The following is a 23996-nucleotide window of genomic DNA, read 5'->3' as shown; positions in this document are numbered from 1 at the left end:
ATCCATGAGATTTTCCAGGCAAGAGTACTAGAGTGGGGTGCCATTGTCTTCTCCGATGCTATGGGCTAGGGATCAGCCAAATAGAAGCGAGACAAAGCCCTTGATGCCTTGGGAATGTATATTTTTAATGAAAGGGGACAGGTTATCAACAGATCAATAAACAAAGAATATAGGAAATAGTAATAAACAAAGGATATACCAAATAGTAATGAATCCCTAAAAGAGTGATGTGTGATTTTTTAGGATCCCATTTTGGTGGTGAGCAACGTCATATAGGATGATCAGAGAAAGCCTGTGTGAGGACATGGGTTTTGAATAATGGAAAGGAAATAACCCTGCACATATTCAGGGAAAGGGCTTTGCAAGCCAAGGGAACAACATATGCAGAGGCTCTAATGTGGGCATGGGCTTGGGGTGTTTGAGTGCCAGGTAACAGACCTCTATGTTTGGGACATAGTGGATAGGGATGAAATTGTAGAGATAGGTAGAGGCAAAATTATACAGGGCTTTGTGGACCTCAAAAAAGAGTTGAAATGGACCAGAGGTTGGATCTCTACTACTTAGTAGCTATGTGTATGTGACCTCAGATTAGTCGCATAAAATATGATATTTGTTTTTCTCTTTCTGACTTACTTCACTCTGTATAACAGGCTCTAGGTTCATCTACCTCATCAGCACTGAATCAAATGCATTCGTTTTTATGGCAGAGTAGTATTCCATTGTGTATATGTACCACAGCTTTCTTATCCATTCATCTGTTGATGGACATCGAGGTTGCTTCCATGTCCTGGCTATTATAAACAGCACTGTGATGAACAATGGGGTACACGTGTCTCTTTCATTTCTGGTTTCCTCAGTGTATATGCCCAGCAGTGGGATTGTTGGTGTCATATGGTAGTGTTGTTCCCAGGTTTTAAAGGAATCTTCATACAGCTTAGTTTCTTAACTTCTGTGATCTTCAGTTTTCTCATTTGTGAATTGGGATGGTTATTCCTCTTCAGGTTTGTTTATAAGGATTAGGATCATAAATGGTAAGTGACTTAGTGCAGTGACTGGAGTAGAGTACATTCAAGTTGTTGGATTTTCATGACAGTTCTTCTTGGTGGCCTCAGCCTGCAGTGCTTGGAAGCAGGGCTTTGGTTCCCAGCCAAGACTAAGGGTCATGGCAGTGAGAGCACTCAGTTGTAGCCACTAGACCACCAGGGACCAGCGGCCAGTGAGTGACAAGCCTCTCACCCATCAGCAGTGCAGAAATGAATTTCCACATAGAGATGGAAAGCAGTGAAACAGGTAAAGTGTTTATTAGGAGGACAAAGGGTATGTGTGGGCTCGGAGAGAGAATTATACCATTGTGGTAGTTTTGGTCACATTATTGGGCATTTCTTCTGGGTTTCCTTCAGACAGTCATCTTGCTTTGCCTGGCTCTGAGTCTGTATTTGGTATATCTCAGGGTCCTCCCATGTGTGTGCATGTACATCTCTTAGCCAAGATAGATTCTAGCTAAGAAGCCTATGGGTAGATTGACATCACCTACTATGGTGTGGCACTCTCTTCTTTTTTGACCTTCAATGAACCTTTCTGTGTATTTGTAGTCAGGAAGGTCTCTTTGACTTCAAGAATGAGAAATATGTGTTTCTCTTCAGCTCTTATCTGTGCAGGGCTTAGCTTCTCCTCCCTCCTGCTATTTTGGAAATCTATCCGCAGAGGACAAATTCCAACTGCTCAGCCTGGGGACCATCCATCTCCTGCCATAATAATGATAAGCAGTAAATATCACATACCTAACTTTGTGATACTCACAGTGCTGGACACTTTACATTTATTTGTATTTAAATCTTCAAAGCAATTCTGTAATATATAATGAAACTCAAAAAAATGGTTCAGTTTAATTCAGTTCAGTTGCTCAGTCATGTCCGACTCTTTGCTAACCCATGAATTGCAGCACGCCAGGCCTCCCTATCCATCAGCAGTTCCTGGAGTTCACTCAAACTCTTGTGTATCGAGTTGGTGATGCCATCCAGCCATCTCATCTTCTGTCGTCCCCTTCTCCTCCTGCCCCCAATCCCTCCCAGCATCAGGGTCTTTTCTAATGAGTCAACTCTTCGCATGAGGTGGCCAAAGTATTGGAGTTTCACCTTTAGCATCAGTCCTTCCAAAGAACACCCAGGACTGATCTCCTTTAGAATGGATTGTTTGGATCTCCTTGCAGTCCAAGGGACTCTCAAGAGGCAGGTCAGGTGGTCTGGTATTCCCATCTCTTTCAGAATTTTCCACAGTTTATTGTGATCCACACAGTCAAAGGCTTGGCATAGTCAGAAAAGCAGAAATAGACGTTTTTTTTGGAATTCTCTTGCCTTTTCGATGATCCAGAGGATGTTGGCCATTTGATCTCTGGTTCCTCTGCCTTTTCTAAAACCAGTTTGAACATCTGGAAGTTCACGGTTCACGTATTGCTGAAGCCTGGCTTGGAGAATTTTGAGCATTACTTTACTAGCGTGTGAGATGAGTGCAATTGTGTGGTAGCTTGAGCATTCTTTGGCATTGCCTGGCACTGGTAAACATTCCTAAGCAGTGGATACTGGATTCAAAATCAAATCTCCATGACTCAAAAGTCAGCTTCCTCCGACTATAATAAGGGGCTAAAACAATTATAATGTGTTGCTGGTTGGTTTTCTATATAAATACAATTTGTGACTAAACATGCTTTTAGAGTTGAGATCAGTCTCTGGTGTTGCACTCATCTCTTTTGCCTGGCAGGAACTTTAATGCCCCATTGACATTCCTGTCAGTGCTTAGGATAATGTCTTGTACTTCTATAAATACTTATACTGTGTTCTTTAACTAAGTGCATTTGAATAACAGTATGACTACTTGCCAACAAGATACCATAACCTTTCAAGAAACCTAAGGAATCCAATGCAGGAGATACAAGGTTCAATCTTTGGGTCAGGAAGATCCCCTGGACAAGGAAATGGCAACCCACTGCAGTATTCTTGCTTGGGAAATCCCATGGACACAGGAGCCTGGTGGGCTGCAGTTCACAGGGTTCCAAAGAATCAGAAACAGCTGAGCACAGCACAGCACAAGGAATCTTGAGGTTTTTTATTTTTCCAAGATTTCTTATTTTTTCTCAAAGACATGCATCATATAGCAGCCTCTTCTTTTGAAAGTGTTTTACCGTTAATTGTACTGGTTGGGAATGCCAAAATAGTGTATTAATCTACTGAGCTCCAGATGGTTGACATTTTTGGGTTCTTTTGCTTCATCTTATCTTGTTTAAAGTTGTTGTTTGGAAAGTAAACATGTACTTAAAAAAAATGCGAGTTGTACTTTTTATTCTTTGATGTACAGAAATCTCACTGAATATATTTGAGAAGTTGAAAGGCTCATTCATTTGTGAAGTTTAAAAGGACACTACTGATTGCCTTAACTATTGAAGAAATTTAACACTAACGGTTTATTTTGGATGTTAAGGGAAGGAGTTGAAGGCTTTTTGTGTGTGTCTGTGTGTGTGTTGAGTTGTTAAGTTCAGTTCAGTCACTGAGTCGTGTCCATCTCTTTGCGACCCCATGAATCGCAGCACGCCAGGCCTCCCTGTTCATCACCATCTCCCAGAGTTCACTCAGACTTGCTTCCATCGAGTCAGTGATGCCATCCAGCCATCTCATCCTCTGTCGTCCCCTTCTCCTCCTGCCCCCAATCCCACCCAGCATCGAAGTCTTTTCCAATGAGTCAACTCTTCGCATGAGGTGGCCAAAGTACTGGAGTTTCAGCTTTAGCATCATTCCTTCCAAAGAAATCCCAGGGTTGATCTCCTTCAGAATGGACTGCTTGGATCTCCTTGCAGTCCAAGGGACTCTCAAGAGTCTTCTCCAACACCACAGTTCAAAAGCATCAATTCTTCGGCACTCAGCCTTCTTCACAGTCCAACTCTCACATCCATACGTGACCACTGGAAAAACCATAGCCTTGACTAGACGGACCTTAGTCGGCAAAGTAATGTCTCTGCTTTTGAATATACTATCTAGGTTGGTCATAACTTTCCTTCCAAGGAGTAAGCGTCTTTTAATTTCATGGTTGCAGTCACCCTCTGCAGTGATTTTGGAGCCCAAAAATAAAGTCTGACACTGCTTCCACTGTTTCCCCATCTATTTCCCATGAAGTGATGGGACCAGATGCCATGATCTTCGTTTTCTGAATGTTGAGCTTTAAGCCAACTTTTTCACTCTCCTCTTTCACTTTCATCAAGAGGCTTTTTAGCTCCTCTTCACTTTCTGCCATAAGGGTGGTGTCATCTGCATATCTGAGGTTATTGATATTTCTCCTGGCAGTCTTGATTCCAGCTTGTGTTTCTTCAAGTCCAGCGTTTCTCATGATGTACTCTGCATAGAAGTTAAATAAGCAGGGTGACAATATACAGCCTTGACATACTCCTTTTCCTATTTGGAACCAGTCTGTTGTTCCATGTCCAGTTCTAACTGTTGCTTCGTGGCCTGCATATAGATTTCTCAAGAGGCAAGTCAGGTGATCTGGTATTCCCATGTCTTTCAGAATTTTCCACAGTTTATTGTTATCCACACAGTCAAAGGCTTTGGCATAGTCAATAAAGCAGAAATAGATGTTTTCTGGAACTCTCTTGCTTTTTCCATGATCCAGCAGATGTTGGCAATTTGATCTCTGGTTCCTTTGCCTTTTCTCAAACCAGCTTGAACATCAGGAAATTCATGATTCATGTATTGCTGAAGCCTAGCTTGGAGAATTTTGAGCATTACTTTACTAGCATGTGAGATGAGTGCAGTTGTGCGGTAGTTTGAGCATTCTTTGGTATTGCCTTTCTTTGGGATTGGAATGAAAACTGACCTTTTCCAGTCCTGTGGCCACTGCTGAGTGTCCCAAATTTGCTGGCATATTGAGTGCAGCACTATCACAGCATCATCTTTCAGGATTTGAAATAGCTCCACTGGAATTCCATCACCTCCACTAGCTTTGTTCGTAGTGATGCTTCCTAAGTCCCACTTGATTTCACATTCCAGGATGTCTGGCTCTTATCTGGGTCATGAAGATCTTTTTTGTACATTTCTTCTGTGTATTCTTGCCATCTCTTCTTAATATCTTCTGCTTCTGTTAGGTCCATACCATTTCTATCCTTTATCGAGCCCATCTTTGCATGAAATATTCCCTTGGCATCTCTAATTTTCTTGAAGAGATCTCTAGTCTTTCCCATTCTGTTGTTTTCCTCTATTTCTTTGCATTGATCGCTGAAGAAGACTTTCTTATCTCTCCTTGCTATTCTTTGGAACTCTGCATTCAGATGCTTATATCTTTCCTTTTCTCCTTTGCTTTTTGCTTCTCTTCTTTTCACAGCTATTTGTAAGCCTTCCCCAGACAGCCATTTTGCTTTTTTGCATTTCTTTTCCATGGGGATTGTTAGTCCCTGTCTCCTGTACAGTGTCACAAACCTCATTCCATAGTTCATCAGACACTCTATCTATCAGATCTAGGCCCTTAAATCTATTTCTCACTTCGACTCTATAATCATAACAGATTTGATTTAGGTCATACCTGAATGGTCTAGCAGTTTTCCCTGCTTTCTTCAATTTAAGTCTGAATTTGGTAATAAGGAGTTCATGATCTGAGCCACAGTCAGCTCCTGGTCATGTTTTTGTTGACTGTATAGAGCTTCTCCATCTTTGGCTGCAAAGAATATAATCAGTATGATTTCAGTGTTGACTATCTGGTGATGTCCATGTGTAGAGTCTTCTCTTGTGTTGTTGGAAGAGGGTGTTTGCTATGACCAGTGCATCTTCTTTGCAGAACTCTATTAGTCTTTGCCCTGCTTCATTCCACATTCCAATGCCAAGTTTGCCTGTTTCTCCAGGTGTTTCTTGACTTCCTGCTTTTGCATTCCAGTCCCCTATTATGAAAAGGACATCTTTTTTGGGTGTTAGTTCTAAAAGGTCTTGTAGGTCTTCATAGAACCATTCAACTTTGGCTTCTTCAGCATTACTGTTTGGGCCATAGACTTGAATAACTGTGATACTGAATGGTTTGCCTTGGAAACGAACAGAGATCATTCTTTCATTTTTGAGTTTGCATCCAAGTACTGCATTTTGGACTCTTTTGTTGACCATGATGGCTACTCCATTTCTTCTGAGGGATTCCTGCCCTCAGTAGTAGATATAATGGTCATCTGAGCTAAATTCACCCATTCCAGTCCGTTTTAGTTTGTCGATTCCTAGAATATCGATGTTCAGTCTTGTGTATTATTTTTCTTTCTGAGAATGACATGCTAGAATAATAAACCACTGAATGTGGACCATGAAGAAACGTTATTTTTAGAATAATTGTTTTGATGAATTAGGAATGTGGGTTCAAAATGATCAGATTCTCAACTTAGGGCTTTAGAGTTAAGAATGCTACCATATGAAACAGATGGTTGGTAATCTATCAAAGTAATGGTGTCATTTTGGGTAGTATGGTATTGCTGCTTCTGTTGGCATAACTTCTAACTGTAACATGCCCTTATGAGCCAGAACATTGTAACATTGTACTTTATATATATATATATATATGTGTGTGTGTGTGTGTATATATATGTATATATAAACCCTACTACGACTACATGCTCTAGTAGTGGCTTGGTATTCTTATCAGGGTGTTCTTTCAAGTTAGGCTCAGGCTTTGAACAAGCAATGTTTTGTGATGTTTGGTGTATACTATTTGAGAAATAGAATTGGTTCTCATGCAGCAGAGATGAAATATTTATCACCAAATGTCTTAAATAACTTATAAATCCATTACTACTATAGAAAATACAAACAAATGTTTGACTTTGTTAGTAAAATCAGTTTTTTTAATTGAAAACAAAAATAATCAACTTCCAGGTATTCTTAGAGTTTGCATATACAAAACTAAACAGATCTTTCCTCTTTTAAACACTAAACAGAAGGCTATCCTCCTAAAACTGTATTTGACACCAAAGACATCAGTTTCTTTAATTAAGCTGCACATTCATGGAGTAGCTGATTTTATTGTAAATCAGTGTCCTTTTTAATGTTGTAATCATTTAAGAAAAAGATATGTATTATTTTTGGCTGTGCTGAGTGTCCATTGCTCGTCATGAGCTTTCTCTAGCTGCAGTGAATGGAGGCTACTCTCTAGTTGTGGTGTGTGGACTTCTCCTTGCAGTTACTTCTCGTGATGCAGAGCAGGACTCTAGGTACCCGGGCCTTCGTAGCTGCGACCCTTGGGCTCAGTATTGTGGCACGTGGCTCAAGAGCATAGGCTCAATAGTTGTGGCGCACGGGCTTAGTTGCCCTGCAGCATATGACATTCCTGGACCAGTGATCGAACCCATGTCCCCTGCATTAGCAGGTGGATTCTCGATCACTGGACCCCAAGGAAGTGTTGCAGTAATTTTTTAGAGGCCAGATGAGAAAAAAGGGTCAGTTACGTATTCAATTGCACATGTACAACTTAAAATGTCGCCTCCCTTTCACTTTTTATGTGTGTGTTAGTCGCTTAGTCATGCCCGACTCTTTGCAACCACATGGGCTGTAGCCCGCCAGACTCCTCTGTCCATGGGATTTTCCAGGCAGGAATAACTGGAGTGGGTTGCCATTTCCTTTTCCTTTTACTTCTTAAAGATTTATACAATATTCTACTCTATACTTCTTACCATCTGCTTCTAAATGTAAGCACTAATAAAATTATCTTGGCCATGTCTTCTCACTGTCTATATATTCTGTGGGACTTTTTTATTTTTATTTTTTTACTTTACAATACTGTATTGGTTTTGCTATACATCGGCATGAATCCGCCACAGGTGTACATGAGTTCCCAATCCTGAACCCCCCTCCCACCTCCCTCCCCTTTTGAACACAACTTTATCACTACTAATGTAAAGGCACTGTTGTTCCATGGTTAAGCACACAGGCCTCAGAGTCAGGCATACTTGGGATCAAATTCAGATTCTTACTAGTAATGTGACCTTGCCCAAGTTTTGAAACCTCAGTTTCTTGATCTGTAAAAATGCAGATAATGTTATCAGGGGCTGCCAAAATCTGGGAAACGTGTTAGTTCCTCTGTCTTACCTGACCCAGCATCCCCATTTACTCCCCTAGGTTCAGTAAGTCTAGGTCCTAGACAACCCCCTTATCCAGTCTTGTCTTTCTAACAGCAATGTTAATAGCTAGCGTGTCATCATATTCTTCCTGAAACAAATCTTCTGCCCCATTCTCTCCCCAGCTGCTTTTCTGCACACCTTACTCTCACCTATGGCAGTTTCTCAGATTTGACCAAAAGATAGACCCTTTTTAAAGGAAGAGCCTTCTTAGAGACCCCAGTGTTGACTTAAAATATTAGTTTCTAAAATATTTATTTGGCTGCACCAAGTCTTAGTTTCGGCATGTGGGATAGTTAATTGAGGCATATACGATTTAGCTCCCTGACCAGGGACGGAACCCAGGCCCCCTGCATTGGGAGCGTGGAGTCTTAACCACTGGACCACCAGGGAAATCCTGACTTCAAATCTTTTAATAAAACTGTTAAAATGTATGGCAACACAGGATAAAATATAAACGTTGCCAGTAGAAATTATATACTTTATAAAATAAATACACATATTAAAGAAAAATACAAATTTAAATTAACATTATTTTAAGTGATAAATTATGTTCTGCTGAACGTAAATTGCTAGTAACACTGTGGCATTACTTTTGTTTTCTGTGCTTAGAGTGTCATGTGTGTGTTAGTCGCTCACTCGTGTCCTATTCTTTGTGACCCCATGGACTGTAGCCCGCAAGGCTCCTCTGTCCATGGGATTCTCCAGGAAAGAATACTGGAGTGGGTACTGGAGTGGGTTGCCATTCCCTTCTCCAGGGGATCTTCCTGACTCAGGGATCGGCCCTGGGTCTTCTGCAGGGTAGGCACATTCTTTCCCATCTGAGCCACCAGGGAAGCTTAGAGTGCCATAGTGTGAGCAAATCCATTCTCTCCACTGCCAGTGTGTGCCTACCTGTGTGCATGCACGTGTGCTCAGTCGTGTCCAACTCTTTGCGGCACCGTGAACTGTAGCCTGGCAGGCTCCTCTGCAGTGGAATTTTCCAGGCACAGAATACTGAAGTGGGCTGCCATTTCCTACTCCAGGAGATCTTCTGGACTCGGGGATCAAGCCCACATCTCTTGCATCTCCTGGATTGCTTGGTGAATTCTTCACCACTAGTGCCACCCTGGGAAGCCGTTTCTCTACTCCGTCTGTGGTTAAATTTTGATTAACAATTAATTTTGATGACAGCCTGCTGCAATGTCATTTTCTTTGTATTTGGTGCAAATGCACTGTTTTTATACTAAGGCCATCTCTGTTTTCATTAGGTTGAGATAATGAAAGTCATCCTTCCCAGTAACAGTATGATCCTGAAGGCAGATGTGGATGCTGAGTTTAGGTGGCAGGACTTGGGGATAACGTGCTTCCCCCAATAATTCAGTTAATACAGAGCTTTATCATTTTATCTGATGGAATGAAACTGCAGAATTTAAAATTATCTTACACAACTCAGAGACCATTAAGAGTATGTTTGAGGAACCCAGTTTGAGAAACATTAGCCTTGAGTGCCAGATTTATTGACCTACCAGCAAGTTCCCAAACATGCCTCAGTGTTTATTGTAACTTCTGACTAAAATCACTTTACTGCCTTGGCTGAACATATACTCACTTTTTACAGCTTGCCTGAGCATCTTCCCCCAAATAAAAGCAGAGCATCTATCCTTCAAATTCCTGTACTTCCTATATCTGCTGCTGTGGCATTAGCACATTGTTTCAGAAGTCTGCTTATTGCCCCCCACCACTACCCAAAGAGCAAGGCGTTTGATGGCAAGGGTATGTCTTGGCTTATATCTGTACTCCCAGTTCTGGAACTTCATGGGAACTCAAAAATGTTGAGTGGGACTATTCTAATAAGAAAAAGACATCATATGCAAAAGAGGGTATTTTTGCAGAAACCGACCATCTAACTAGTCAACGTGTGTGCTGAGAACATGGTATCAATTAAAATTTTATATTTAAAAAAGGAAAGCTTCTGTTTTAGGACACAAATGGTGGCATATTCTGAGTCATAGAATCAAAAGGGCAGGACCTTTGAGATCATCCAGCTCAGTGGGTTTAAACTTTATTTAACATCAAAGCAGCTTATCCATTAGAAACCACATGTGAAATAGAAATATATAAATCAGATAAGTGTTCAAATGTCCTCATTCTTGCGAAAGAGAAGATATGGACTCTCCCTCTGTGAGTCTTCCTTAAGGAACTCCGTGGGCCCTCAGGATACAGTTTGAAGATAAATAGCATTGTGTACCTGAGATAGAAATCCTTTCCTGAGCGTCTCAGAGAAATAAGCAGCCCAACTCAGCATCACCTGAACCAGGTGACCAGAAACTGCTAATTTCATAACACCAGCATTTCTTTCATTAAGCCAATTTAAAGACATTTCTCTTTAGATCAAGGATAATATATAATGGCAGCAAACATTAATTGAGTGTTGATTATATACCAGGCATTATTGTATTTGACCTCATTCTTATTTCATCCTCACAACAACTCTGAAGGTAGATACTATATTATTCCTGTTTTGAAGCTAAGGAACGAGGCCCAGGAGGTCAAGTAATAACTTGACTAAATTCACACAGCTTTTAAGGGTAAGGAATATTTCTGAAATTTCTGCTCACCTTTCCTCTTCTTGTTATAATCCAACATTGAAAGCAAATTGTACCTTCTTGAAAATAGTTCTGCCCTGTCTTCCAAAAGGAACTCTCTGGTTTAGATTTCTAGCTGGTTTCTGAGAATAATTTGCTAGTCACAGAGTCTCAGACAAGTCATGACTTCTCCATCGCTCAGTTTTCACAGATGTAAAAAGAAAAAAACATGGTTTTAGCAGTATTGTCTCTTGGTATCAGATGAAAAAATACATAGGAAAAGTTCTGAAGCTGTTTTGGCTATAGAAATATAAGGCCTTTTGATATATAAATTTATGATTCTCATTCAGTGCTGAAGACATAAACACATGTCAGTTAATCATAGATCTTTTACTTTTCTTTGTTTTCCTATGCCTTGATTGTTTTACTATTGATGCACTATTGATAAAGGTAGGCAAGTTGAATAAGATTCAGCGTGTTCATTTTGGCTGACAGCACTTAGTAAAATGTTTATAAGGCTAGAGGTCTAAAAATAATAGGGACTTTTTTGTTTTGTGGAAGGAATTTTTCTTTCATTTACAATTTATAGCTTCATTAACTACTTAAGATAGAGTTTCTTCTAGGCTATAGGAAACTTTAATAATCTGTAAAAGTATTATTAGACTGGCTTTGTTACAGTATCTAAAATTACTCTTAGAGTTAGATCTAAAAATGGTAAAGCAGGGAGTGAAAACATACTTAAATATCTTTTTTTAATTAAAAAATTTAATCAAAGTGTAATTGATTTGCTGTGTTTCAGATGTACATGTCTGTCTGCCTATCTCTATATATTTTTCAGATTATTTTCCATTATATGTTTTCATAAGATTAAATATAGTTCCTTGTGTTATATGAGCCTACAGATAAAGTTGCAAAGATTTAAAATACACACACACACACAGATGCAAGTTACGCTAAGGAACTCTCATTAGGATTGGTGGGTTTTCTCAGTGCTATACAGTAGTAGGTCCTTGTTCATTATCTATTGTAAATATAGTAATGTGCATCTGTTATTCTCAAATTGCCAATTTATCCCTCCCCCGCTTCCCTTTCCATAACCTTAAATTTGTTTTCTGAGTATCTTAAATATCTGAATATCTTATGCTTAAATATAGTCTTTGCCTGACTTAACAAACGCTGATGAAGCATTCCCTATTATTCTTATCTTTAAATGGTACATGAAGAAACTGGCTATGCTAAATACGCTGGTTATCTTATTGGACATCATCATCGGTCAAATTTTGCGCATTTTCTTGTTTTTTTTTTTTTTTTTCCATAGATGAGGCTTTTCTGTTTGAAAGGGTAGTATGCTTTTTCTCCCTTCATAGAGCAGTAGAGTCAATGTAATGGCAGTACAAAATAGAGGAAACAGACACCTGTAAGGGTTCTTAACTTGTTTTGTACCATGAACCCCTCTGACAGTCTGGTGAGCCTATGGGAACCTTTTTAGAATCATGTTTTTAAATGTAAAACACAAATTGTTGTTATTTAGTCACCAAGTCATATCTGACTCTTTTGCGAGCCCGCCAGGCTCCTCTGTCCATAGCGGGACAAGGCATTGCCTGTCCATTCTCCAGGCAAGAAAACTGAAGTGGGTTACCATGCCTACTTCCAGGGGATCTTCCTGATCCAGGGATTGAGCTTGCACCTCCTGCATTGGCAGGCGGATTCTTTACCACTGAGCCACCTGGGAAGCCCACAACCCAAACTACATAGGATTAAAAAGGAAACTATATTAAAATATACTCATCAAAGTATTTTTTAAACTTTATGACACATTCCAGAGAAATAGAAACTTACATTTGCACAAAAATCTGAGCTTGGAGATCGTAGCTGTTTTGTTCATAATAGACCAAAATTGGAAACAAGGGCTTCCCTGGTGGTCCAGCAGTTAAGAATCCACCTGCCAATGTAAGGGCCATAGGTTCCATCCCTGGTCCGGGAACTAAGATCCCACATGCTGGGGGCAACTAAGCCCGTGTGCCACCAGCTACTGAACCCGAGCGCCCTAAAGCCCATGCTCCACAAAAAGGGAAACCACCACAATGAGAAGCTCTGCACCACAACTAGAGTAGGCCTTGCTTGTTGCAACTAGAGAGAGCCTATGAGCAGCCACGAGAAACCTGTACGCAGAAATGAAGACCCAGCACTGCCCATTCCCCCCAAAAACCCCTAAACTAAAAAAACAACTGGAAACAACCCAAATGTCCTCAATGGGTGAATGGCTAAATAACTGTAGTATATCCATACCATGGGCTATTTCTTGGCAATAAACAGGAATAAACTGTTGATATCTGGAATTTTTGTATGACTCTCCAGTGCATTATGCTAAGTGAAAAAAACCCATGCCAAAAGTTCACCATATAATTGCCTTTATATGACATTCTTGAAAGGACAAAATTACAGAAATAGAGAATAGATTAGTAGTTGCTAGGAGGGGAGGGTTGTGGTTATAAAAGGGCAAAATGAGGCATCCTTGTGGCAATGGGATTATTCTGTGTCTTGACTTTGGTGGTGGGATACATGAACCTCGTGAATCAGATGGAAGAATCTGCCTGCAGTGCAGGAGATCTGGGATTGATCCCTGGGTCAGGAAGATCCCCTGGAGAAGGGAATGACAACCTACTCAAATATTCTTGCAAGGGAAAGTCCATGGGCAGAGGACTGTGGCAGGCTAAAGTCCATGGTGTCACAAAGAGTTGGACACGAGTGAACGGCTAACTCTTTCACTACAGGAATCTACAGGTGATCAAGTTGCAAAGAACTAAAATACACACACACACACACATACATGCAAGTGCAAGATAAACTAAGGAACTCTCATTAGAAATAGGTGGTTTTCTCAATGTCAGTATCCCAGTTGAGATACTGTAATACAGTTTTGCAAGACATCATCACCGGGTGAAAACAGAGGCTCTGCGAATTTTTGTTATAACTGGATGCATATTTAAATTATCTCAAAATGTTTAATTAAAAAATCTAGACAGTAATGGGCTTTCTTTAAAAGATTTGTTAAATACCAGGACAAAGTGTGAGCTCATATAACTAGGGGAAATTTGAAGAAATGGTGGTATTTTAATATACCACCAAAAATGTGGGATGTATGTATCATAGGAAAGTATCTGTGACTTCTGTTAGTCACAGTGACCAGATTGTAGGTGCTACTTATGCCACTATTGTCTGTTGCCTGCATTCATAATTGAAAGAGATGAGCTGAATTCAAGTCAGTGATTACTGAAAATTAAGATGTCATTTTTTCCTTTCCAGTTTACATGCTCCATGAATTGGGACCCAGAGTTAAGAAACCCCTGCTTACTTTTTCTCTGTTTAGATTTCATTATCTGATATATCTCTAGGGCTTCTGTCAAATGAAATATAAACATAATGCTTAAACTTTCTTTTATCAAGTATAGTGGGTGGTGATGAGGTCTCATAAAAAATGCTAGTAGGCACACTTTATAGTTTTAAAGATTTAATGGGTGTCCATTCACCATGTACATTGTTCACTATAATTGATAAATACTAGTTTTAAAAGGCAAGTATGAATAGATTTTAAGTATGGGGTAAAGCACATATTTATTATATTTGATATGAAAAAGAACCATGTAATACTGATTGCTTATTACAGAAATTTTGAATATCATTAAATATTTTAATTAGATTCTAACAAATCATTTAATGGTGGTTTCACTTTTCATTATTACTGTCTCTGAGAGTACCTTGATCAGATAAGGCTGTTGTTTTACAAGAAATGAAATTTAGTGTTTAGGGATCAACATTCCACTTATTAAAATAGCACCCTTTTGTCTTGGTCAGTGATAAAAATTAAAATTTATTGTGTTTAACTGAGTAATTATTTGGTGTTATTATGAACTATTTTTTTCTATAGTCTACAAATTAAATATGTGTTTCACAACAGAAGATATAAAAATAGGGCCACTGAATTTAAATAACTGTTTTCAGGTTTCCTTGTGTACTTGACATTTCTAATAGTACATGTGCTGAAAGAATGATTTAAGTATTCATTCTGAAATGGTCTTGTGTGTGTGTGGTAGTCACTCAGTCGTGTCTGACTCTTTGAACCCATGGACTATAGCCCACCAGGCTTCTATGTGCATGGGATTCTCCAGGCAAGAATACTGGAGTGTATTGCCATTGCCTTCTCCAGAGGATCTTCCTGACCCAGGGATCAAACCCTGATCTCCTGCATCGTAGGCAGATTCTTTACCATTTGAGTTACAGGGAAGTCTGAGATTCTGTAATTTGTGGGTAAAATGCTTAATCTGGTATTTAATATGTTAAAGCTTCAATAAGTAAACAAGAAATTTTTTCTTACAGAAAACCTTATAATTAAAACATTTTAGATAATTATGCTTAAATAATCTTAGTTAAATCCTTTTGAGACAGATCGTATGTATAATCTGAAGAATGATGATGTTTTTACACTGTACCTCTTAACCCCCTTCACTTATTTTGCCCATCCTCCTATCATCATCCTCATGACAACCACCACTTTGCTTTCTGTATTCTGAGTCTGTTCCTATTTTGTTTTGTATGTTTGTTTATTTTGTATTTTAGATTCCACATACAAGTGAAATTATACAGTATTTGTCTTTGTCTGACTTAGTCCTAATATATTCTATAGGAGCTGCATATAGTAATATTGATCCTAATATTCTGTAGAACCAACCATGTTGTGGCAATGGCAAGAGTTTATTCTTTCTGTGGCTGAATAATGTTCCATGTATATATAAATATGGCACATTTCCTTTATTCATTCATCTATCAAGAGGCACTTAGGTCGCTTCCACATCTTGGCTATTATAAATAATGCTGCACTGAAATGTAGGGCTACATGTTTTAGCATTAATGTGAAGCCATGCTTGCATTCCTGGAGTGAATTCCACTTGATCATGGTATGTGATGTATTTTTAATATACTGTTTAACTTGGTTTGTTCATATTTTTTTAAGAATTGAAGACCATTAATCAAAACTTTGTCATTTTCAGTATTTTTGAATATTTTGTATTGAGGTACAGCCAGTTAACAATGTTGAGATGTTTTCGGTTGAAAAGTGAATGTACTCAGCCATATATATATATGCATGTATCCATTCTCCCGCAAACTCCATCCCATCCAGGCTGCAACATAACATTGAACAAAGTTCCATGTTCTGTACAGTAGGTCCTTGTTGGTTATGGTTTGCTCATATTTTGTTGAGGATTTTTTCAACTATGTTCATCAGGGATATAGGCTTGTGATTTTTTTTTTAATCGTTGTATCTTTATTCGGTTTTGGTATGAGTAATGATGGCCTCATAAAATGAGTTTGGAAGTGCTCCTTCCTCTTTAGTTTTTGGGAATAATTTGAAAAAGATAGGCGTTAACTCTTCTTTAAATGTTTGGTAGAATTCACCTGTGAAGCCATCTCGATTAGAACTTTGTTTGGAGTTCTTTGATTATTCAGTTTAATTACTAGTAATTACCTATTCATATTTTCTATTTCTTCATGACTGAATCTGGGAAGGTTTTGTGTTTCTAGGAGTTTATTCATTTCTTTTTACTTGTCTAATTTGTTGGTGTATAATTGTTCTTAGTAATCTCCTATCTTTTGTGTTTTTGTGCTTTTGCTTGAAAATTCTCTTTCATTCATGATTTTATTTGGGGCCCCTCTGTTTCTTTCTTGATGAATTTAGCTAAAGGCTTATCAATTTTGTTTACGGTTTCAAAGAACCAGCTCTTTGTCTTATTAATCTTTTCTTTCTTTCTTTTGTTTCTATTTCATTTATTTCCTGTTTGATCTTTACTATTTCCTTCCTCTACCAACTTTGGTTTCATTTTCTTCTTATTTTTCTAGTTCCATTAAATGTAATGTTAGGTTTGTTTGTTTCTTGCGATAGGCCTGTATTGCTATGAGTTTAGCTCTTAGAACTGCTTTTCCTGTGTACAAAGATTTTGGAATGTTCTGTTTGCATTTGTGTTGTTTCAGGGTATTTTTTGACTTGTTTTTTTGCATTCTTTGTTGACTCATTGGTTGCTAATAGCAGGTTGTTTAATCTCCATGTTTTCTTTTCCAGTTTTTTGTTATTGATTTCTAGTTTTATACCCTTGTGCAAAAGATGCTTCATATGATTTCAGTCTTAGTAAATTTTGAGACTTTTTTTCTTACTTTACATTTGATCTATCCTGGATAATGTTCCATGTGCACCTGAAAACAATGTGTATTCTGCTGTTTTTAGATGCAGTGTCCTGTATATATATTGTTCATCTTGTCTAATGTGTTTTTTAAGGCTAATGTTTCCTTACTGATCTTCTATCTGTATGATCTATCCATTGATGTAAGGATAGTAGGGTCTTAAAGTCCCGCACTGTTATTGTATTGTTATCTCTTTATTCCCTTATCTCTGTGAATATTAGCTTTATATATTTAGGTTCTTCTTTGTTGGGTGCATAAATATTTATACATGTTACCTCTTCTTGTTGGATGGGCTGCTTTATTGTTATGTAATGCCCTTCTTTGAGTTTTGTTACTGTTTCTGTTTTAAAATCTGTTTTGTCTGATATAAATCTTGCTACCCAACCTTCCTTTTCATTTCTGTTTGCACAGTATATCTTTTTCCATCCCCTTATTCTAAGTCTGTGAGTTTCTTTAGGTTTTAAGTTAGTCTCCTGTAGGCAGCATTATTATTATACCTGTAGAAAGGCATTATTTTTTCATCTGTTCAGCTACTCTATGTCTTTTGATTAGGCCATTTATTCCATTTAAGGTAATTTTTGGTAGGTAGAATATTCCATTTAAAGTAAATGACAGGTATATATTTATTGTAATTTGTTAGTTGTTTTCTGGCAGGTTTTGTAATTCTTTTTTGTTTTTTCTTCTCTTTCTCTATTCGCTTGTGATTTGACCATTATATTTACATGCCTTTCTCATTTTCTTTTATGTATTTACTGTAATTATTTTTGTTTGGTTACTGTTAGGTTCACATAAGTTTATAACATTCTCTATTAAGTTAATAGTAACTTTATGTTGAACACATTCCAAACTTTATATTTCTCCCCTCATGTCTTATGTTTTAATTGACACGGTTTACATTTATATTTCATACATCCTTTAATTACTGGTTTTAAAAATAGTACTACTCCTCCTGTCTTTTACCCTTCATACTTGCTTTGTAAGTGATTGCTCCACTATGCTTATTATTTCTTTATGTTTTCCAATGAGATTTTTACTTAGGTATGTGTTCTTATTATCAATTAGTCCTTTTCTTTTTAACTTACTGAATTCCCTTTAACATTTCTTGTAAGGCTGTCTTGGTGGTGAAGAATTCCTTTTCTTTTGCTTCTCTGGAAACCTCTTCATTTCTCCTTTGATTCTGAATGATTGTCTCATTTAGAGAATTTTTGGTTAGCAAGTTTTTCCTTCAGCATTATTCCTATATCTTGCCACTCCCTTCTGACCTGTAAAGTTTCTGCAAAAGATCTACTGATAGCCTTATGGGATTTCCTTTGTATCTAGTAAGTTGCTTTTATCTTTCTCTTTCTAGGATTCTATCTTTATCCTTTACTTTTTTCATTGTAATTATAATACATCTCATTTTTTTTCTCTTTTTGGGTTCATATTGTTTGGAATTTTCTGGAGTTTGTGGACCTGGATATCTGTTTTCCTTCCACAGATTCAGGAAGTTTTCAGCATTATTTGCTCAAATAATTTTTCTGACATCTTATCTTTTCTTTTCTTGTGACCTCAATGATGCAGATATTATTCTGCTTGATGTTAGGATATGTTCTCTTATTCTATGTTTTACATTTGACCTCTGAAAAGGTCTTAATTATAAGCTATATGTCCTGCAATGAGAAATGACACTATATGAATTTATCTTGTGATACTACTTTTCTGTATATGTTTTTATCTCACAGACCTTAAATGGATAATATTAGTATATTTTACACTATATTTTCATGCAATTAAATTGTCAGTGCAAATTGCATACAAATTGTTTAAATGTTGTAGTGATATATTTGTTTAAAAGTACCTTTTATATTTTAGGACTAAATTAATTATCTCTAATAGATTCCATTTACAAGATGCTTTTCTTGTATAAAAGAGAGAGGTCACCAAAAGTTTTACCAGCATATTCAACTTGGTATAGCCCACCAGAAACATCACTTTTAGAATAAATACGTAGATCAACTTGTATTGTGCACATGTTTTTTGTTTCCTTTTCTACTGGAATTCATGGAACTGATGATGAGGAAAATGGCTTGCTATTTCTTATGCATTTAAACTTATAGGAGCCTCTCAAAAACAATGCTGTGACCCTTTTTAGATATAATTCCAAATTTGTTAATCTGTAACATTGCTTTTTTCAGAAAACTGAACTCAAAGATAAGACACTTACTTGGTTGAAGTAGCTAAAGTAACCTGACTACATTAGAGTTTATAAATCATGGTCAATAAGAATAATGATATTACTGCTTTCATGACAATAATATTGTCCTTCCTATTTGAAGATTATACCATTGATAGTAATTGTTATTTGTGTGCACTCTGTAGTTGAAAAGACTTGTGTACAATTAATAGTTTTTCCCAGTGTCTGCAGCAAGACACCTTTATAGCTTAGAATGTGGAACCTTTCCTCAATTTATAACTAAGTCTGTATTTACATTAAAGAATAACAGGTCATACTCAGACCAAGTCAATTTAAAATCAGAAGTGATATCTCTACTGCAATCTTAAAATAGCTTTTTAGAATATTGCATGTCTGATTTTGATATGAAAATTTCATATTAGAGTAGCATGATTGTAAACTGAACTGAAGTTTCTTTTGGTTCTTTGTGTAGTGTTTTAGAATAATACAAACACAGTCATACTGACAAGTATCTCCATTCTAATGATTTTCAAATTAAGGAATGGTTTCAAATTAGGAAAGCTCTTTGTTCACCTAGCTTTGGAATACCATGATGTGTGCTAATTGCTAACTTTGTCTGCATTATTCTTTAAAGATCAAATGGGCACAGTGGTAATTTTCATTAATCTCGTACAGAGCAGCTAATTAAAATTTCCATTATTATCAATCCATTATCTAGTTGTTTCCTTTGTTCAGTATCAGAACAGGATGTTAATAATAAGCCATTCTTGTATTACAGTTCTATTAAATATAGTGAGAATTAGTTTAATCTATTGCACTGTTTTGTCTTTAGGTGATTTCTTTAATGTTATGTTGTACCAAATTGATTATGCTGAAGATACTTTGACATTTTGTAATAGAGGTTTCAGAATTAAAAACTTGTTTCATTCTTTTTTTTTTCCTTTACGAAAAGTCGAGAAAAAGTGACATATAGTTAAAGAAGAAAAGTAACCCAAGGACCAGAATGTTGGTGTTTTATCCTCACAACCTCATTAATTACCTGTAGCTAGGGTCATGCAAATCAATCTGATTCCCTATTTCTATAATGGTAGTATTAGCAGGGCTGGTCTTTAAGGGCCAGGCCAGCCTTTGTATGCTGTTTCTATCATGTTTTCATAATTCTCAGGTATGAACTACTGTTAAAACCCCAAAGTCCTTCTAAACTTGGTAAAAGGCATTTGGTCTATAAAGTTATATATTTTCTGTCTTGCTCCATTATATTGTTTGTTTTCATTCTGTATAACCATAGAGTATCCTCAATTGTGACATTTAAACCAATTTCTTGGACTTGGGGGGGAGGTGAGTCCCAAGGTGATAGACTGACCCAGTGGTTCCGTAAAGAATCTCTCACCCACAACCATGTAGAAGAAGAGAAGTTACCGTTTTCTCAGTACCTTACTCTGTCTGTGGTACAACATACATATGTGCGTGTTTGCTCTGTTGTGTTTGAGTCTTTGTGATCCTGTGGAGTTTAGCCCACCAGGCTCCTCTGTCCATGGAATTTTCCAGGCAAAGATACCAGAGCAGGTTGCCATTTCCTCCTCTGGGGAATCTCTTGTGTCTCCTGCATTGGCAGGCAGATGCTTTATCACTGAGCCACACGGGAAGCCACAGCATATATGAAATGTTTCTTATTTTTGGCACTTTGATATGCATTGTCTGACTTAATCCTCATAACAAATATGAGGGATTGGTATTTATTACCCCTGAATCAAGCATGAGCAATCATTTTTGTAGAGATCTGTTCAGTCATCTGAGCAAAGATTACCTAGAAGGTAAATGAGGGGGTCTTGATGCATACCTAGTGGCAGTTTGAGCCATTCCCAGCATACCATATACTATCTAAAGTTACCTTATGCTAGCATCTCTGGGAGAAGGCAATGGCACCCCACTCCAGTACTCTTGCCTGGAAAATCCCGTGGATGGAGGAGCCTGGTGGGCTGCAGTCCATGGGGTCATGAAGAGTCGGACACGACTGAGCGACTTCACTTTCACTTTTCACTTTCCTGCATTGGAGAAGGAAATGGCAACCCACTCCAGTGTTCTTGCCTGGAGAATCCCAGGGACGGGGGAGCCTGGTGGGCTGCCATCTGTGGGGTCGCACAGAATCTGACACGACTGAAGCGACTTAGCAGCAGCAGCAGCGGCAGCATCTCTGAATATATTGTAATGCAATGTCTCAGAACTGTAATATGCTGAAGTGAAACTAAAGTGAATTTGAAAGCTTTGGCATGTTGAAGGTCACCAGTCATTCACCTTTTTGGTTATTCACCCTTCATATATCCATCATTCATTTAAGAAATATATGTTGGGTACTTAACTCTGTGCCAAGCACTGTGTTAATATCTAGAGATAGAGCAGTGAACAGGTTAGGCAAGTTTCCTGCTTTGTGGAGCTTATATTTTAATGAGACGTACACAGTAAACAAGTATATAAAGCAGTAAACTTATATAAAGCTAATAGGATAAGTGAGATTTAAAATGATGTTTTGATGATAAGTGCAGTGTTAAGATGGGAAGACTGATGGCATGAGACATAAATGATGAGAACCAGCAATAGAGAGGCCAGAGTCTTCCAGGCAGAAAAAACAGCAAATACAAAGATCATTCCACAGGACTAAGCCCTGTATATATAAAGCCTCCGGGGTAGGATCAGTATGGCCTTGTCATCCATTAATTGAGAAAATAAATTTGGGGGTCCTATGAAAGTGGAATGTGACTTCAGATCTGCAAAATTTTATACTATAAATGTTTACTTGCTAGTCCTTGTGGATCTGTAGCCTTGAGAGCTGGGCAAATACGTTACAGAAATGTGAAAATGATTTCAAGGTAATGGTTTTACTTACTGTGCCGTTTACATGGTGATTTATTCAGTAGACTTCCTGAATATCTACTGTCCAACTGGAGTGAAACTATGAAATTGTATTCCTTGTTCTTTCATTATTATGGACAGATTCCGTAACGGCACACTTTCGCTGATGCTCACTAAATGCCATCACTGTGTTAGCCACTTGGCATACATGGAGCTTCCAGTCTAGAACAGAAAGAAGCACATGTAATGAACTCTGCCCCAATGTCTTAAGTGCTGTAATAGTGTAAGTGCTGTGGTGGTGTGAGGGAATGGTTTTTGTACATGAGACTTTATCAGACTTTAAGCATTTACTATTTAATGGGATAAAAAAACGCATACATTAAGAATGATTGACAGTTTCTATACCAGGAGGCATTTTCAATAAAAAGCCAAGTGTTAGGAAACCCTAGGGAATCTATTTCTCATTATTAACATATTGTTTTTTTTTAACTCTATATCCTCTAATGACATAACTTCTATCAAATTGAAAAAAATTGCTTTCCTATTTCTAGCTTAGGTACTTAGCAAAAACTGAGTGTAATTCATATGAATTTACAAAATGGGCTCCAAGCTAGAGTTTTAATCCAGGGGAATACATTCGTAATATAGGAAAGGGGCAGTTATGATTATGTATGATTATGTAGATCTGGGATCTGAAACTATGAATTATTAGAACCATGAATGTGTTGATGATGTTTTTCTCCCAGCCTTTTCCCCAAATGACTTACATAGTTATGGCAAGGCGATGAAGCTCAGAAGTTGTGATGAGATAATGAGTTCTAGAAATAATCCTGTGTATGTTGAAAATTAAGCTAAAAGCTAGTCACTATCAGATAAATGCATTTAATGACTTCTAAAGATTAATCGATAGCATGGGAGTAGCATTGTTCGGAAGGAATAGTTGGGAACTGGTGAATGCTTTAGACAAACATGCTAATTGGAGACTATATTGTCTTAGATTTTAATAACCATTTTCACTTGGTTTTGCAATAGGGTGATGTTCTGACATATTTCAATAGATTTGGGTTATATATAATGTATTACGTTATAGTTTATAGAATAGAAGTAACTAGTAAACTTAATAAAATGATTTCTAAATGTATGTCCTACAAGTAAAGGAGGACCAGCTAATGTTAATCCTAATGCTTGGATTTTAAATTTAAGCATTAATGCTGCTACTGCTAAGTCACTTCAGTCGTGTCCGACTCTGCGTGACCCCATGGACTGCAGCCTACCAGGCTCCTCCATCCATGGGATTTTATAGGCAAGGGTACTGGAGTGGGGTGCCATTGCCTTCTCCGAGCATTAATGCTACTCATGTCCATATTCTGTTCAGGTCATAATCACCATCAGTGTAATTTTCTTTTAAATGAGGTTGAGGAGAGTGTTGAAGTATATACAACATGTCTTTACCATGTCAATTCTAGATGACCAAGAGATTTTAAATGCCTGACACTCTGCACACATTTTTTAATAGTAAAATATTTACATATTCTCTGCATTATTTTATTTCAAAAGTTTTTAATAAAACCTTGTTGTTTGTCTAAAAGAATTTCTTTTTTTTCCTATTTAATAGGGAGGACTGAAAAACAGCAAACATGAATGCACCCTGTCTTCACAAGAATATGTTCATGAATTACGATCTGGTATTTCTGATGAGAAACTCCTTAACTGCCTAGAATCTCTGAGGGTTTCTTTAACCAGCAATCCTGTCAGGTCAGTGCTTTTTACTGTTTTGGTGCGATTCATACAATGTGTACTGTATATAATTGTTGGGAATATAATCACATCATTTTAACCTCAAGATTTCATGACCAGATGACTGATGTTAGCTAATAAAACAATGTCTAATTGTGAGGTCTAAACATTAAAAAATATATAGTTAATCTGATCTCCAATAATGTGCAATTTTAAGAATACAAGTATTACTTGGATGGTTAAGTCCTCAATGATTATGTAAAATATGGGTCCACAGGCTAAATGTCCACATTTATATGAAAGTCTCTACTCA

The 23996-nt window shown here is 37.6% G+C and overlaps 1 protein-coding gene across 7 annotated transcripts in view; it reads left to right on the top strand.

Moving 5' to 3' along the window:
• DIAPH2 (diaphanous related formin 2) overlaps positions 1-23996 on the top strand; it is a 1000797-nt gene that overhangs the window by 219525 nt on the left and 757276 nt on the right. For all 7 annotated transcript variants that reach the window (XR_009598705.1, XM_060407239.1, XM_060407237.1 and 4 more), the window contains one exon: positions 23562-23701. Coding sequence is in view for 6 of the 7 variants with exons in the window: in XM_060407239.1 (XP_060263222.1) it covers positions 23562-23701 (140 nt within the window). In the remaining variant the exon portion in view is untranslated. The remainder of the gene's footprint in view (positions 1-23561; positions 23702-23996) is intronic.

Source organism: Ovis aries, chromosome X (assembly GCF_016772045.2).
Source record: "Ovis aries strain OAR_USU_Benz2616 breed Rambouillet chromosome X, ARS-UI_Ramb_v3.0, whole genome shotgun sequence".
Classification (NCBI taxonomy): domain Eukaryota; kingdom Metazoa; phylum Chordata; class Mammalia; order Artiodactyla; family Bovidae; genus Ovis; species Ovis aries.
Note: the sequence above shows the minus strand (reverse complement) of the source record. Positions and strands in the feature narration are given on the sequence as shown.